This window comes from Pseudorca crassidens, chromosome 1 (genome assembly GCF_039906515.1).
Source record: "Pseudorca crassidens isolate mPseCra1 chromosome 1, mPseCra1.hap1, whole genome shotgun sequence".
NCBI lineage: Eukaryota > Metazoa > Chordata > Mammalia > Artiodactyla > Delphinidae > Pseudorca > Pseudorca crassidens.
The window spans coordinates 81,045,652-81,064,185 of NC_090296.1; the positions used below are offsets into that span (position 1 = coordinate 81,045,652).

At 39.7% G+C, this 18,534-nt stretch overlaps 1 protein-coding gene across 6 annotated transcripts in view; it reads left to right on the forward strand.

Moving 5' to 3' along the window:
• Nucleotides 1–18,534, forward strand: part of CDIN1 (CDAN1 interacting nuclease 1) — a 232,996-nt gene that overhangs the window by 193,287 nt on the left and 21,175 nt on the right. Inside the window, exon 11 of one of the 6 annotated variants that reach the window (XM_067742411.1) lies at nucleotides 2,006–2,172. The exons of the other annotated variants lie outside the window; for them this stretch is intronic. Coding sequence (XP_067598512.1) covers nucleotides 2,006–2,045 — 40 coding nt within the window. The 3' untranslated portion in view covers nucleotides 2,046–2,172. The remainder of the gene's footprint in view (nucleotides 1–2,005; nucleotides 2,173–18,534) is intronic. 6 annotated transcript variants of the gene reach the window in all.

Below are 18,534 nucleotides of genomic sequence, written 5' to 3' on the forward strand. Positions count from 1 at the left end.
TCATTTGCATCAGCAAGGATACTATGCTATTAGGAATGATGCAAAGATATAAGGACCACTCCCCTATCATTCCAAGGCAGATATTTTTGCCTTCTAACCCCCTTACCCTTTAACCTCCCTATAATCACTTGTGTATAATTTTAAAAGTTATTCAGTCTTTTGTTATTTAAATATCCTATTTCTCATTATATCCAGAACTATCTTAAGATTATAGTGAATATATTTAACTCCCCAAAATCTATTAGGTTAATTAATGTTAAACAAGTTGATATGTTCTTACCATAGTACTGTTGTGATCATATACATATTTATGCATTATATTCTGAAAAATTAGATTTTAATTGTATTATAGATATAGTCAGTTTTGTCACTTAAGAACTGATTTCTGTCTGTAATGAAAAATATTACAGGTCCTTTTGTTTTAATTTCATTCCTAACGTATAGCTATAGGAATCATAACAAAAGACCAGAATCAGGTAATATGTACAATGTATTTAATATTTCTCTAAATAAATTAGGAGAGTGATTATATTCATAGTTTTTGATAGGAATTATGCAACTTACTGTTGTAGAATTGGACTAAGGCCAACATGTTTTTACTTACCTAAAAGATAAGATGTTGCCTTACATTTAAAAAGAAATATAATGATAATTATATTTTTTAAAAAAACAAATGAGTAGTTTGAACTCAGGCATGATTTTTTTTTTTAATTTTTAAAACTCTAATTAGTACATCCTGACAGATAAAAATTAATGTTTCCTTCGGATGTTTTATGATGCCTGACAAAAATCCCATTTTATAGAATTGAAAGGTTTGCCTGTGGGTACAACGTGAGAAGTAGCTTGTCAGAGGTGATGGCATCAAAATGTAAAATATCTCAATTAGTTTCAAAACAAAATTATTACTTAAATGTATTTTAATGATGCTTAGCAATTACATCAAATCTGTAGCATTTAAATACTCTCTGAATAATAATAATGAATCATTTTATCTCCCTACACAAGATAAGATGTAAAATATAAGGACTAACTTTTTATTCTACCTCAACTGGAAGAGTAATAAATGTAAGCGGGACCATAGGGTAAAATTGTTCAACAGAACTTTCCAAGGTTCCTCCATCATCCCTGGATTAGAAGTCAGCAGATCTCAGTCCTAACCTCAGTGTCTTGCCAGTAAGTCTCTGGGAACTCACTTAGTTTCCCTAAATACTTCATCCTCCTGGACAACATATCAGCATCTTCTTGAAAGCATAAAGCACTGTATAAATGTAAATTGATGCTATTTCCTCATGTCTGAGAAAAAAAGTAAAGTGTCCTTACAGCTTAGTTATTTGGTCCTTCAATCTAGGTCTCTCCTCCTTTCAGCCTTATCTAGATTAGTAAAATAAAACAATCTGCTTTTCCTCATGTTTCCTAAAATATAAAGAGAGAAGAGGCTGACGTATCCTCTAGACTGTCCCCAGTACCTCAAATCCTTGAAGAACTACTGTCGTTTAACTTTGGGTAATTTATTTATAGTTACCCAAAGAAACTGGCCCTACCCACACACAAGCTGAGGGGTTCCAAAATTGCAGACCATTTTCTTGAGCAATTATGTTCAATCCTTTAAAATAAATAAATATAGGAACATTTTAAATAAATAAAGTTGAATCAAGTTATGCTAAGCACATTGAAAAAAAGAAGATAGGCACTGAAATATGTACCCTAAATCTTCTGTGACCTTTTTTGTTTGTTGTGGTATGTTTCAGCTTTGTAAGTGGTAACTCTAAGCAAAATGAGAACTTCTGTTGTTGTATTACAGATGTTTTATACTTGCTGAATGAATGGCATTAATTCTAACAAATAAGCGAGATTCAATCAGAGAACTAGCCCCTTTTGTTAACCATCTCTCATTAAATTAAGACAAAGTCTGAATATCACACTGTGAGTCTAACAGGCTTCCTGTTAAAATTATGGCCCATACGTGATATCCTTCTTTTTCTGTTATTTCCGTCTTTTTCTGAAGCGTCTGCTCCCGTGCTGGAGAGCTTGAAAGCAGCATCTGACCAACCTGAAGGCGTTATAGTTAAGAGTGTTCAACACATAACATGGGGACTGTTAGTCCTACCAAAGACAGATCCAGTCTAGAACCAGTGCATAATCTTGCGTGAGATCAAAGAATTCTTTCAAATGGTGAGTGTAGTCTGTTTCTGTAAAGTCAATGCTTGGTCCATAAATAAGCCTGAAGGGTGTTATCAATGTGTTGGATAGGTCATGAAAATAGACACAAGGCACAGGGGTTGCTTCCCTTTGGAAACGGTGGTGGTAAATTGCCATATGTGTCCCCGTTAGGAACCTGGCTGATCTGATTGTGGACGTAACAGCTTTACAGACTGGATTTGGGGGCTCTTAAGATCTTCCATATCTTTCTCTGAAGTCTAAATAAAACTGCACCTTGCTCTTTGGTGTCAAGCACAGACTTCAGCAGGGGATCGGGACCGTGGCCAGCAATCTTTCCCAGTCTTACATTCTAAATCCCTCTTTCCCAGAGCTGTTATCACTCAGAAGTATGGCTAGAGGTGGATTTGTGTTAACCCAGAAGGTAAGGAAAGAGTGTTGTACTATTACGTGTCACAAGGCTGAGGTGACAAATCCAAACTAAAAGAAGTTTCCAGCTCATTTTCCTGTAAAGATATTCCAGCAAAAAATAGCTCGAAGAAAAAGTATGCAGTATGAAAGCCAGTCACTTTAACTTCCCTCTGACTGTGGCAGTCAACACCACAATGATCCTGCTTGGGGAAGTAGGAGAGCTTATCAAGTAAACAAAGGCAAATGATTAAGTAAAGCAAACAACAGCACTGTTTTTCAGACTATTCAGCCCATTCTCTGTATGCCATTGGGTTCAAGATCTAGACTACCCCTAAATGAAATAGCTGTGCAAAGATCCTCTGTGGAACTTTTCTACTTTCCATTCATTCATTCAACAGATTTTTATTCGACATCTGTTATGTGCCATATAGCACTAAATGCCAGGTGATGGTAATGTAGACGAGACATTGCTTTTATGGAACATGCTGTCTATGAGGGAGGTAAGCATTAAACAAATAAACATAAATACGTAATTGTAACATCCTTTAAACTTAGAGTTTGGCAACGAGAGACCAGTTCATTTTGCCATTTAGCTTCAGAATCCTTTAGAATCATAAAGTTCATAAATCAAAATAAATTCCATACATGCAAGTAGGCTTTATAATGGCATATATCTGCAGTCACAATGTCTCATTCAAAAATAAATAGCATAAATAAATAAATAAATAAATAGCAAGTCTAGTTATTTTTTGTGCAAGGCCTTGGACCTAATGTTAGGAATTTTCATTATTTAGTGTCCAGCACTGAATGAGAATTTGGACTGAACCAGTTGCCATAACTGGTTGGTCATATTTTTCTTCCCTTTCCTCTCAAGTATTTTTTAAAAATCGTGATAATGGATCTGTTTTTGCAGCGGCCCTCTCTGTAATGTAGTGGGGTGGGGTTTTCTCTATCTTTGACATGAAATTTTACTGGTCTGACAAGGACTTCAGGTATATGAGCAACCACACAAAAAAGTAAGGTCTTTTGCAAGCATGAGGCACTCACAGATTACTTCAAATATCATCTTGCATTGGCCTTAGCATGGCCTGTTAGTTCAAGCCCTAAAAATAAACACCTATTAATCAGCTAATGGCAACATGGGTGGACCACCTCTCTGTCTGTGGGGACCTTAGTCTAACCTCATTCAATAGCTTGTCTTATGTCACCCAGGATGAGGCAGTTTGCAGCCAGGAATGCCTCTAAAAGAAGACAGTCCAAAGCTGAACTAAATGTTTAAAATAACCTCCGTAACTCCTCCCCACATTGACAGTTGCTTTCAACTCGCTGGAGTCAAACCACAGCCCCAGCCCCAGTGGCCTTCGTGGGGCGAACTCAGAGCCGCTGAGTTTGCCAAGGAAAACTGCAGGCTCAGTGGGGCTCTCTCTCTCCCTTGTCTTGCTTTTAATCAAAAAACAACCAGATGAGAACTCACTCCTGGAAGTCCTTATCTTCATAAAATGTAGCTAATGACTCCTGTTCCGTTAAATAAGGTTTTGCTGTGTAAGTCACTAAGGAAACTGTTGGCCAGTCATCTCGTGCCTGCAGACCTCTCCAAGAATACAAACGGGAGGGACCCCGTGGAGCTGGGCTGTGACTGTTTATATACACATACGTTGTCCCAGCGACTCCGGAAAGTTGAGCCCTCAGTATAGTTTTCAGGCGGTCTTTTTTCTGTATGGAGTGGAAATGTGGGGAAGGGGAGAGATTTGTTTTAATGTATACTCTTCTCTAATGTGTTTACCCCCAAATAAGTGAGCTGTAGTAGATACTTTGGCCCTACACAAAGTAAATATTTAGCTCACAAATTCCGTACAGAAACATGGCCCCGGGCATTTGGGTTTCATAAAAGAGGATGAGCCTGGGGCAAAGGGCTGGTGTGCCTGTTCCATGGGAATCGGGAGGAACGGTCTCTACTTGTGTACCAGCCCCTCGGCCCTCACGGCACCTTAGTCTGCTAGGCAGTGCCCCTCTGGCCCTCAGCAGCCTCGCTCCCACCGCGCTTTTCCAGCTGTGTCCTGTGCCAGGCCCATGATCTTTGTTTATTCTGAACTTTTCTGTGCTGCCCCCAAAGGCGCCAGGCTTTTTCTCATCACTGTCTGTGTGTGCTTCTCCCTCCACCCAAAGCATCCTCCCTGTCTTACAGAGAGGAGAGCAAACCTGACTTCCAGATTCCCTCCAAAGGTCACCTGACCTCTGCTCAGAGCCTTCCCTGACCTGCCTGGGGCCACTGCAGAGCCTTTTGCACAGTTCTACAACATCTGTCTCCTCCGTACACTGCCTTTTAACCTGCTTATCCCCCTTACACCTGAGAGCCCCTGGAAGACAGGGACTGTGTCCCTGTTATCGCTGTATCCCCAGAACGTGGCATCCTTTTCAGAAAAGCAGGAGGTACCGTTCTCCCTGTTCTGCAGCCAGGAAAACAGGGGAGGTGGTTTTACATGCGCACAGCAACACTGCACAGAAAGGAGGGAGAGCTGGGTTCATGCACCACTGTCCGTGGCTCCCATGTGACCTTAAACAAGTCACTCGACCCCTGAGTACCTCAGTTTCCTTATTTGTCAAGTCAAAATAAAACATGTTTTGAGGGTCAGATGTTACTGTATAATTTGTGAACGTATTTTAAGAACTCTGAAGTGTTTTGCCCACCATTAGCTGAAGAATGGAACCCAGAGTTCACTAAAGTGTGTCCCTCCTTTGAGTCCAGCCCTGCAGTTTTCCACACTCACACGTGATCCTTCACCTGTTACTTAAAAAAAAAATTCTGCCCTTAGTCTCATATTTTTTTCCTGCAATTAACTGATAAAATAGCTTCGTTAACCATGAGAAAACAAAGGGTTTGGCCACCTTTAGAAACTGGTGCTGGCCGCTGAGCTTCCTAAAGACCCCATCTGCCTCAGAGGCCAGCCTCAGTGTCCAAAAAGTTTGTCAGGACAGTTTCAAATATCAACCTTCATTTGTTTCCTAAGTCAGAAGTTTCCTTTATCCTGTTTCCAGAGTCCTTAAGTATTAGTTGAAAATGCTCAAGGATATACAGATTGCCAACAAACACATGAAAGAATGCTCAACATCATTAATCATTAGAAAAATGCAAATCAAAACTACAATGAGATATCATCTCACACTGGTCAGAATGGCCATCATCAAAAAATCTACAAACAATAAATGCTGGAGAGGGTGTGGAGAAAAGGGAACACTCTTGCACTGCTGGTGGGAATGTGGAGCCACTATGGAGAACAGTATGGAGGTTCCTTAAAAAACTACAAATAGAACTACCATATGACCCAGCAATCCCACTACTGGGCATATACCCTGAGAAAATCATAATTCAAAAAGTCATGTACCACAATGTTTACTGCAGCTCTACTTACAATAGCCAGGAGATGGAAGCAACCTAAGTGTCCATCATTGGATGAATGGATAAAGAAGATGTGGCACATATATACAATGGAATATTACTCAGCCATAAAAAGAAACGAAATTGAGTTATTCGTAGTGAGGTGGATGGACCTACAGTCTGTCATACAGAGTGAAGTAAGTCAGAAAGAGAAAGACAAATACCATATGCTAACGCATATATATGGAATCTAAGAAAAAAAAATGTCATGAAGAACCTAGGGGTAAGACAAGAATAAAGACACAGACCTACTAGAGAATGGACTTGAGGATATGGGGAGGGGGAAGGGTAAGCTGTGAGAGAGAGGCATGGACATATATACACTACCAAACGTAAGGTAGACAGCTAGTGGGAAGCAGCCGCATAGCAAAGGGAGATCAGTTCGGTGCTTTCTGACCACCTAGAGGGGTGGGATAGGGAGGGTGGGAGGGAGGGAGATGCAAGAGGGAAGAGAGATGGGAACATATGTGTATGTATAACTGACTCACCTTGTTATAAAGCAGAAACTAACACACCATTGTAAAGCAATTATACTCCAATAAAGATGTTAAAAAAATGCTCAAGGTTGTTCCTTTTATGTTCTCCCTTTTTAAAAATGCTGAAACCATTTATTACAAAGATGAACTGCTAAGCTTGGGGAGACTTCAAAATGCCCTTGGTCTAACAAGAAATGTATCTGGGATGGGAAAATGAAATCTCAAGGCACTGTTCTGAAATCTGTGTGTGCAGCCCTTCTTAGTGGATGACCTGGGGCCAGAATGTGGGAACAGGCTCAGCGGAGTCATGTCATTAAGAGCAGGAACCTGTATTTAAATAAAATTTAAATCACTGACATCATCAGCATTTTTTGTCAAGTCTCTTTTGAAGTAGAGTTTCTCCTGGTCCCATGAAGCTGATCAGCTTTTCTTTTTAAGGGCAGGAATGACTGTATGATGTGACCTTTCCTGCTTTCTGGCTCCAAGAAGCATCTAGTCTAGTTAGAAATGGAGGAAATGTTTTGACTCTGCTTTACTCACACTTCCTACCCAGTTCTTCATCTTGTTTTCTCCCTGGATAAAGTACTTCCCAGTACTGCCTGGATTATTATTTGACCTGGTTTTCTTTCTCCTAATGGGTCTATTTCCAGTCCTCTGGACATAGATCTACCCATTCATTGATTGGGGAGAGGGGAACAAGGGTTGGGAGGTTTCTTTATTACATTCCACTATCGGGCAGAATTTTTGTAAGGGGGCAACAATGAATTAACAACAAATTAAAGTGCTGTGAAGCTTATTTATTCTCAAATCCACCTTGAATTCCAGGATACAAGTTCTATTATACCTGCTTTACAGATGGAGAACAAGACACAGGAAGTTAAAAATGAAAGGTACATTAAAGATGATGTCTTCCAGCCTCCACATTTTACACAAGAGGAAAGATTTGTCCAGCGTGGAAGAATCCTTTAGTAAAGCATTCGTATTGAACCTAGACAGACAGGAGCCTTACCTTGAGATTGGCATGGGGAGGTGGTTGGTAGTGATGTTGTAAGGGTTTGGAAGAGTATTTGGGGGAGGGAGTCTGAAGCGCAGAAGGCCTTGTAGCATAGCTACTCAGGGAGGGAGCCCTGCACGCAGAGGACATGGGTTAACACCTGCACCACTTTCGAGCTTTATCTCCTCGCATGAGTAAGCGGCCTCACCTCTCCGTGTCTCTATTTTCTCGTTTGTAAAATGGCGCTAGTAACACTTCATACCTCGTAGGTTTATTGCATGTAGTAAATGAAAATAACGTACATGGTTAGTGCAGTGCTAGGCACACGGTAAGCATGCAGGTGTTAATTCTCTTCATTGTCATCATTATGGTCAGTTTAGCACAGCTTTAGAACAGTTTCCTCAACATGAAAGTGTAAGTACTACTATTGGCTACTACTCATAGGGCTTTTGTTTTAAATGAGATAATACGTATAAATAGCTTAGAGGAGTAGCTGGCACGTGGTGATCGTTCAGTATGTACCAGCTGCTGTTATGATTATGTTTATGGCTATTATTATAAGTATGATTATCAGCGGTATTATTTTCCTCAAAGAAATAAAAATCAAATAGTCTGTATCTTCTACCAGTTCCAAAGATTGGGACTATGGCAGCAAGATAAACTTGGAGCAAAGTCAGTCAAGTATCCTTTGAATCTAGGTGACTTGAGTCTGAAATGGGTTAACCACCAGGCATTACATTTACTAGAATGCCTTACTCTAGTTGTATTTAGAAGGGGATCAAGCAGAAAAATTACTCACAGAGCCCAGCCCTGACGAATGACTTGTAATCTGAAGAAGGACAGATAAGATATTTTCCACCATGCAGACCCTCAGTACAACCTGCATCCAGCCCGGGGGGCGGGGGGGGGGGGGGAGGGGGGGGCCTGCCGTCTGTGTCTAGCTTTAAGGTCTGTTTCCAGGTGACCACCAGTACAGCTGCCCTCCCATGCGTCTGTCTGTGCGTGACGCTCAGGCCTCTCCTGCCCACCTCACTGCCCTGTTGGTAACTATTCTCTGGAGTTGAGCCAGTGTGCCTTTTCACTCCCTCAACAGAGTTACCCTCATCACTTGGAAACATCCCTGCCTCAGAGCTTCATTGTACGGATCTGGCATTAAATAAGTAATGCAGTTAAAACTAAAATCAGGTAGGGTCTTTATGGGCTTAAATTTAAAATTTTGTTAACTGTGCAGTTGACCTTCGAAGTTCAGTTTAACCGTAAAATGCATTCTTCTTTTCCTGAGCTCAATTTTCTATTTTGCTATTTTATTACACACGCCTTTTGGGGAAAAGGGCAGGGTAGAAATAAGTTAAAAGCCTCACACCAACATAGAGAAGCCATCAACTCCTCATTTTCTTAAAGCAGCACTATTGAAAATGGCGTAAAGATCGTTCTGTAAAGTTTATATGTGATCGAAAAGCAAAGCAACAGGAACACAGGCTCCTCCTGAACCTGGGAATGCGCAGGCACCGTAGGGATGGTATTTGTGGTTCATGGGGTGCAAATCCGTGGGTCATACAAATACAGTTCACTGTAATAGTTTGATATCTCTTCACTCATCTTAAACACCTTAAGGTATTTGGAAAGGGAGGAAGAAATAAAACAGATGAACCTGCCGAGATATGGCCAGAAACAGTAGTACTTCATTTTGATTGATGTTTTTACAACCTTATCTTCTAGATAAAAGCTACTGTAAACAAAAGCCTACCTGAATTGATTGTATTTCAAGGAAGAGAGAGCCACCTGTGTGCAGGGATTGGCTCCCAAGTGCTTAGTTTTTCTTCTTAGCAGTTAATTCCTACCCACCTCATAGTCACCACGTCAGCCATCAGGAGTGGCCCTTCTAGGGAACAGTACTCGTGCTTCCTCCCAGCTTTTAGAACACAGCATCATCTCCCCCGTAACAACCTGGAAAGCAGAGATTCCTAATAGCCCCTCGGGGAGCTAGCTCTTCAGTGTGCAACTTGGGCATATTTTTAAAGCTCGTTTTCTCACCTTTAAAAATGACTTTTCTTCCCTACACGGTGGAGAGTTATCAGCAAAAGATTTTTTTTTTCCAAATGCATGACAGCATTCACAGCTTCTCCTGAGGCAGGGGCTCTATAGTGGTATTCATTCATGCAATATTTATTGGCTGACTCCTGTGTGCGGTGAAATACAAGCTGTCCTCATGGAGCTTGCATTCTAGAAGTGTTTGTTTAATAACTGCAAGGCTGGATTATCTCTTTTATTTTTTTCTAAGAACCGTATTTTGTAAATTGTTTTTCCTTGCCTGACCACTTTTCCTAATGACCTAGATGGTTCTACCTTCAGATTTTTTTCTCCTCTTTCCAGTATTTGCCTTTATGGATCTGTAAAATTGGGAGGTTTGCTTTTGAGGACTGTGATGGTTAGCCAGAGAGATTTTCCTTATCGTGAAATATTTACTGTGATTAAGAGAAATTTTTAACTACACGTTTAGAGCAAGTTGGGATCTGACATACCTGAAGCATTGTGTCACATTTGGTTAACGATAGATTTATAGGGCAAACATGTATCAGCCTTAATCCTTTAGTTATTTGACTTTGCCAAGTATGAAAATTCCGATAATTTTTTTATTTTAAGCAGACTTTTATATATCCAGAACCCATAAATCTCTTTGTGTCTTGAGATAAATGTCTGACTGAAGTCTGGGTTACCCTGTGATCTTCTGTGAACTGAGCCGAGGAAAAAGAGACCCCATCCCCCCTCTACCTAATAATAAAAGACTACGTGAAAAAAATATATTTGGGGTAAGCAATGTTTATGTGATAAAATCTTTTCTATTGTATAACACATTTCTAGTTTCTAGTATTCAGGAAGTTGGTAATGAAAAGTTCAGAAATAACCTCAAAATTTATCCGAGCAAGTCTCTAACTGGCAAACACCAAAATGGACTAGCGCACTGTCAGCCCATGTGTTGCCAGTGTGATGATCACTTTCCATTATGGTTGTCATATCAATTATAAATCCCCTGGCATCAAACCCTAAATCAGCTGAAACGATGGGTTTGCCTTTGGCATGTTTCCCTGGGGAAATAACTGAGAAAACATGTAATAATTCACACAACCAATTTTGTAAACTACCCCAACTTTTGGAAAAAGGCTGGGGTATAAATTCTAGGGAGATAGATATGATTTGCACCCAAGGTCCGCCTGAAGTGTTCTCTCACTCTTAGTACTTAAGTGTTTTTCAAAGTAAATATGACCTTGGGTACTTTGTGATTTTTATGGTTTCGGTTTCTTTCACTGCATTTGGTGTTTCTCTCTTCTTCCCATTTGAGGATGTGTACTGTCCACTCTACACATCCTCATTTGAAACAAAAAAACAGGGCTATCATACTTAAACTCATTCTCTAGTCTTACAATGAAATCGTCTCAATATGCTTCTGATTCTGCCATCCCTCTACATCTCTTGGGACCCCTAACCCCAGTCTTCATTCTTCCCTCAAAAAACATGTGTGTATAATGGAAAAAATTAAAAGAGCCATTGTATGAATAAATGCAGCATAGCTGGGAACTCGCCTTGTCTAGGAAAACTTCTAGAACACCATGTTATTCTAATTATTCTTTCACTGTGAACCTTTTGGCACTTTGTTCGTTTATTATTATTTTATTATTCAATAATAATTATTCAATATTTAGAAACATATTTTACACTTAAATGTGCATGGTTCTACATTATTAAAATGTGAACTGTAAGTATCTAAAGGAGAGGAATATCCTTTCTTGTGTGACTTGTGCTCCACGCAGGATGAATATGCAGGCTTACATGTAGACTCTTAATGGGCACATGCAGAGAGCCTGCCTCACTGCCAGGGGTTAGTGTTTCTCCAAGAAAACAGATATTAAAGACAACAGATTAAATATAAAAAGGCTTCTGCCTTTGTTTTCTATCCTGCCTACTTCAGTTTTTCTCTTTGGAGAAGAGATTTACTATAGGCTGGAAAGACTGTTAGTATAGCATCTAAGAATTTCCAACACAGGACAAAGTGGAGTGGAAATTAAGCACTTTTCCAGGCAATTTAATGTAGACATGAAAATGCCGAGTTGTATAAACACCAGGGAGAATTTCAGGTGGTTGTGGTTGTGTATTTATATACATTTTAAATTTTCTTCAAAATAATGTATTTTCTGTTTATTTTCTATGTGGCATAAAGGCCAAGGGTGAATCAGTATTTCTCATATATTTTCCTTTTTTGTTTTCAAAATTATAGACAGTGAGTTGATGTTACAAAGAGAACTGCAATTTTACTAACCAAGATCCATGAATTGAACAAGAATATTCGTAACTAGGATTCTCTTTCTTTAGTCATTTCAATTTGCAAACACAGAACTGCCAAGCAAAAGAAGCAAATGAAACAATCAATTTATATTTTTACTTCATCTCTATATATTACCAAAAAAGAATATTCGCATTGTATATGAAATTGACCATAGTGCCAGAACCTTAGGATGCTATATTGCATGATCACTAATCTATTATTATTGTACACATATTTATACATAGGCATAAATACACACATACTTTGCATATAAACATGTGCAAGCATATTTCACTTGGACTGAAAAGTTATTTACAACTCTGTCTAGAGATACATACAACAGTGATTAACAAGTGCATAACCAATCTACAACACGCAGATTAAAACTAAATAAACAGTATAAGAGTTTATTTTAAAACAATTACAAGATGTTTTATATTTCTCCTTCATCCTGAACTGTGTGTTTGAGAATGTGTTCTTCATGAAAACCACATGCAAGTCTTTTTGATGGTGAAACAATTGACTTCCAGCAGCCACATGTCTGCACACATCCTCAGAAGATATCCCAGACCCCACACAGCAACTCAAAATGAGAAAGAAAAAAAAAAAAGATTCTCTGCTATTCCTCTTTTGGAGAGGCGTTTTCTATTTGCTTATGAATTGAAAAATAAGATTTAGGTTGGAAACAAAGATTTGAATCAATACAGCTAGGTTTTATTTTTATTGTTTTATGAAGACCCTCATGAACAAGAAACTTTACTAAAATCATCAGATCATTCCATGGTCCTCTTGTCATCCTTCAGTTGAAAATTGTTTGTTTTATTGACTCGATCCAGATTTATATTGTAGAACCCTGGTATTGTAGAATCCTTTTTTATGTAAAAATGGTAACGTAGCTCATTGAGAAGTATATGATCAGTCTCATGAGTTTTCTCTTATTCTATGTAGAAAGGCAAATTGTACAATAGGATATGAGTCTTCCACCACCCTTCACCTTCATATTATCAAAAGAGATGGAAAATTGTATTGATTTTTTTTAAATACGTGGTTATTTCCTCTTGGAGCTGAAAACATTGATAAGCCAAGTTAATTGCACAAATATGAGATACATCTCTGTACTAGAAGGATTTTAGGAGCAAAAATGGGCCTTTGGAGTTCACCGTATCAACCCTGTTTAGCAAGTCTGAACCTTCTTTTCTGGGAAAACAAATCTCCACCTGACACACTCACTTAGACCCGTTGCTTCCCTCAGTTTTCCTCATAACTTATTCCAGCTGTTTATTTCCATTTATGTGAACAGGCTATGATTCTCATTCCCCAGCTTACTTCCACCTGATTGTCAAATGCTTCAAGTACGCTCCCTCAAATGCAGTCACTTTAATTTCTTTCACCTGAATTGTACGTTGCTTTACATATACTTCCTAAACATGGTGACACTTAAACCTAAAAGAGTAGCTAGATAAACTTTTTAGTGTGAAACTATTGACTTCATACTTGAAGAATTATTCCTGTAGGACAGGTGAATTCCAACGCATACACTGAACTTTTGATTAGTCACCTGCCTTCCAGGCCCCTGCTCCCCTCTCATTTCTAGGTGTTGTAAATATTTTTTCAAAGGTGAATGACTGTTACAAATTGCTGTGTAAATACAAGGCATAATGAGAGACAGTATAATGTAGTGGTTACAAGCACAAGCCATAGAGCCAGACTGCTTAAGTTCAAAGCCTAACCATTTTAGTGCCTCAGTTTTTTCATCTGTGAAATGGGGATAATCACAGTATCACCCCCACCCTTCCTGCATAGGGGGCTGCCTTGTGCATACCAAATTAGCCTGTACATGTAAAAGTGCTTGACGGGCTTCCCTGGTGGCACAGTGGTTGAGAGTCCGCCTGCCGATGCAGGGGACACGGGTTCGTGCCCCGGTCCGGGAAGATCCCACATGCCACGGAGCGGCTGGGCCCGTGAGCCATGGCCACTGTGCCTGCGCGTCTGGAGCCTGTGCTCCGCAGCGGGAGAGGCCACAACAGTGAGAGGCCTGCGTACCGCAAAAAAAAAAAAAAAAAAAAAAGTGCTTGAAGCACTGCCTGCCACGTAATGAGTGTGCAGTAAAAGTTACCTTTTTGCTGTTGGGTATTAGAATCATTTTATTTGTATTAAGACAGCATCTTTATAGACATAATGTCTGGTCAAGTGCCCTCTGAAATCTGTGGAGACATAGAAGCTAAACAGGCTTCAGGAAACCAACCAGGGAGCTGGTTTTGGGGGCTAATTTCGCAAAATGATATCTAATATGTGATTGGAAATCTCTAAATTCCTGCATTTATCTTTCATTTCAGCCTCTCTGAAGAAGGTGCCTCAAGGAAAAGTCTTAACAATAGAAAGTTAATAGTCTTCTCTTTTCTCCATAAGTAAAACTACCAGCCAAGTAATTCCTGAGTTATAGGATAATGTAGAGCCATGGCAAGGAAGGGAGGGTGTTTTTTTTTATAGTTTAGAAAGAGTAAGCAAGTCCTTCCTTAATTTGGGGGCCCAAATTTCCTGTCTGTGCCTCTGACTTGCTCAGAGAGCTGTAGAAAGACTTCCTTTATAACTTGTACCGTATTCTGTCCAACATTCATAATCTAACAACCTCAGAGACTATCTGAGGATAGCTAAATTTTTCTGGAAAACTAAGAATTTACTCACTGAAGTACCATTTTTAAAACATTCTTGGTGACAATTTTTTAAAAAATATCTTACAGATTTTACTGCCTTTTTTAACTGAACAAAATGAAACCAGCATTTGTTTTTCCTGGGCTGTCCTCAGCACCTGTTGAGGTTGACAAAGTCTATTTGCCCCCGCACCAAATAGCCTTGGATTACTACAATTGGGTTGTTTTTTTGTTTGTTTGGTTGGTTGGTTGGGTTTTTTTAGTGTCTCTTCTCTAATTGTCAGCAGTCACCTCAACTGTAACCAACCTCCCACACCCTATCTCTACCCTCTATTTGCAGCTTCAGAAGCCCAATAACCAACTCTAACACCAAAACCACAGAACTTGAGAAAATATGCAGAATTCTTCATTTTATTTTATGATTTCTATACTTCTTTGGATAACCCCAGCATCCTAGATATGCAGCAGGGAGGGGCCTTGGTATATAGTCTAAGTTAGGAGCCAGGAAGCTCTGTTAGTGTAAAAACAGAGTTGCTTCCTATCTGAGATTTCCCCTTGATGAAGAGTTGCTACTTATTGATAATCTCATTCGGTAATCCCTTCTGCTATAAAGTCTAGGTGCAGGTGTAACTGACAAAAGCCAGTCTGTAGCCAACAGGACTCTCCATACTGCGTACGTGAAGAATGGTATTTGACTACTCAAGTCTGTAGTGCAGGTGTATCTATTAGTTATCTATTGCTATATTAAAAAAAACACCCAAAACTACATGACTTAAAATAGCACACATTTGTTATCTCACCTTTTCTGTGGGTCAGGAATATGGGTATAGCTTGTTGGGCCCTCTTCTTCACCCTCTCTCTGCGTTTAAGTTATTGGCTCAGGGTCTGTGGTCTCATCCGAAGGCCTGACTGAGGAAAGATCCACTTCCAAACTCACTCAATGATTGTTATTCATGTTCAATCAAAATCTGATTCTTGGTTACTTTTAAACATTGCCCTAGGTCTGTGCTCAAGAGCTACAATAGGAATCTAATTCCTTCTCCCGTGAGCACTGTAAACATCCGTAGGTGGTGAATGAGCGTATCACCACCCTGAGTTCTCATTTCCAGGTCACATATACTTTGTTAATCTAATGCTTCCTCAAACACCCTAGAGGTCTCCTCTGGATCATTTCCAGACTAGAGCTATTCTCCTTAAAATATGACACCAGAACCCTCCACAACACTCTAAGTGTGGTCTAACAAGTTCATAGGGCATTTCCCCTCTTTTTCTGGTTAAAGAAATACCATTCTAATACCATTTTACCATATTTAGTAGACTGATCACTACATCATAGCAAGACAGTCACAGACCCTCCATCCAGTCCTGGGTTCCAAAACATGTTCCTCCACTTTTTAGCTAAGACCTTTGGCAAGATACTTAATTTCTCTGTGCCTCAGTTTCTTCATTTGTAAAATAGGGACAGTAATTGTCTCTTCCTCCCTCATGGGGCTGACCTGAGAGTTAAATGGATCGATACGTGTAAAGTGCCTAGAACAGTGTCTGTCACGTAGTAAGTGCGATGAAAGTGTTAATAATTAACATTGTTGTAACTGTTATTATTACTAGCACTATAATCTGTTTGTATGCCATTAGGGTGCTATCCTGCTCACTAATAAAAATGCCAGACCATGGCAATAGCCGAGTCCTTCCATCTTGCCCATCTCTAGGCCTCCACTGATTTAATAACCAGTGCAACAAAGCTGTCTGATCCTATTATTAACTCTGTGTTCTCCATCTTGTTCTTGAGGGTATCTGTCATGTACCAGGTACTGTGCTAGCCCCAGAGGACACAAATGTAAATAAAACATGGTCCTTGCCCTCAAAAGGGTCACAACGTAGCAAAGAGACAATGATGAAACATGTAATCTCTGGGAGACAACTGTGCACAAAGACCACAGAAGGGTGCCCAGCTTTCATTCCACAGCCTCCTGCTTAATTTCTCTAAATACTCTAAAATGGAAGGAAACCAGAGAAACACATTTCAAACACATTTATAAGGTTGTCATTATTTATGAGGAGCTTTATCTTTCATACCCTCAAGGTCTGTCATGGCTCTTGACTTTCACCTCCCAGTTTTTCAAGAGGTATTTGTTATTGTTGCTAATTTGGTGGTATTTTATTTGCAAGCAGAATTACTTGTTCAAGAGTCACTTACATTCCAGGCTCTGCTCCACAGGAGTTTTTAAAATCCATTTGGAGTCTTTGATCTTATTACTTGACCATGAGTATAGTAACCTTCAAATTACAGTCAACCTTGAAATGTGTTTACACAGTCAATTCAGATATCCATATACATCCCATTACTGAGTGTCTCCGGCCTGGTAGGGAGGGCTGCAATCCCAGTAGCAGACCAGCCCTCTGCTTTGCACATTTGCTCAGATCCAAGGACTCTGTTTTCTTTTAAATTCTGTGAATAGACTGATTTTTATTGGTCACAAAGGTTATGTTTGCCTTCCCAGTGATCTCATTATTGTCCAGTAGTGCCACAATAAATGGAAGTAGGCATCAAAAAGGTGAAGTCTCTAGGCCCATCAGCCTGTACTTGACCAACATAAAAATTTCCTAGGTCTTGTTTACTCCGTTTTACAACTTTTCAGAAGGAAATACTAGAGATGGGTTGCTTGATTTTTCGAATTATCAGCCTACATGTTGCCTTCTGCTGGTTCCGATAATGGAGGAATGGATTATGTAATGTTGCCTAATGCGGTCGGCCTCTTCATAAACAGCCAAGTTGCTGAAAGGTTAATTTGCCGGCATCTGATAATCTCTGGATCCTCAGCTGTTGGAGAAACGTCAGAAATGCACTCAAGGTATTGGGAACAAGGCCAGGTCTTGTTCTCCCGTTAAATTTCCAAACTTTTAACCCTCTAAAGTCCTCATTATTGTTGTCATTCAAAGACTCCATAATTTGAAAGCCTCTGTCTACCAATCTTTATTTACAAAGGGAGTCGTATTTCCTCGTTTTTAATTAATTAAGCACATATTGTCAATCAGAGCTTTTGGGTCATAGGAGAGAGCTGGTATTTCCCAAGTAAATATAATTTCACCCCAAAGCTAGGGAACAATGACTTAGATAGAGGGTAGAGCCTTCTTGCAAGTCATTTCTCATACATACTAAAAACAGTTCATAGATCTGTGTTGCTACCTTCAGAGAGTCCTCCTAAGTGAACCACTACATGAAATGTTTAGATTCACAATCTTGCAAAACCTTTTCCAGGTGCTGATTTCATATGTTGCCTCACAAGTGAAACAAGTCCACTTTCTTGGTCACTGAGGTGTCCCCCAGCCTGACTTTCATGCCTAGGCAATGCCATTTTCGTAAAGAGCCTTCTTGCTTCGTGTCCTTTGGCTTATGATTCAGGGAAAGCGCAGGCTGGTGATATGTGTTTTTGTTTTATTAAATCTTCAAAACACTGGGCTTGTTGTTTATGACCTCTATATATTCTTTTGTTCTTTTCCATGACTGGTTAGATCACCTTGGTTTTTTTTCTCCCTTCATAGAAATATGAGCGCCTTTCTAAAGGACATCACGGCCTCAAGAATGGCTGTGTAATAAAACAGGGGAATGTGTTGAGGTTAACAGTAGATTTCTTGAGGCTGTGACTGAGGGCTGCTTCACTGATGGGAAGGTTTGAGGCTTCTCAGACATGGTCCTCCAAATCATAGGTCTTCTTGCTCTTGCCAGACTTGTTTTGACAAACCTTAGATCATTTGATACTAGTCATAGAGCTCTTTGTAAAATCAAGATACCAAATGGTATCCATTGCAGACAATTGTTTGTGATTAAAAGTTACTAAGAAACCCTTGGTTAACATGGAAGCAAGACCTCGTCCAGGTGTGAGCTTCACCTGGTGTGCATTTAAGCACTGGGGCCCCAAATACCTCATGCCCTAGGTGCCTGATTCTTCTGACCACAAAGGAAACTCTCCCCAGAGATACTGAGAAACAAAAGCATTTGCAATCAGCCCTGAATTCAGGTAAATGTCACAGCGCCTGGTGCTCCAAGGCTTCTCATCCTATACAGCTCCTGTGTCCCCTAGAACAAG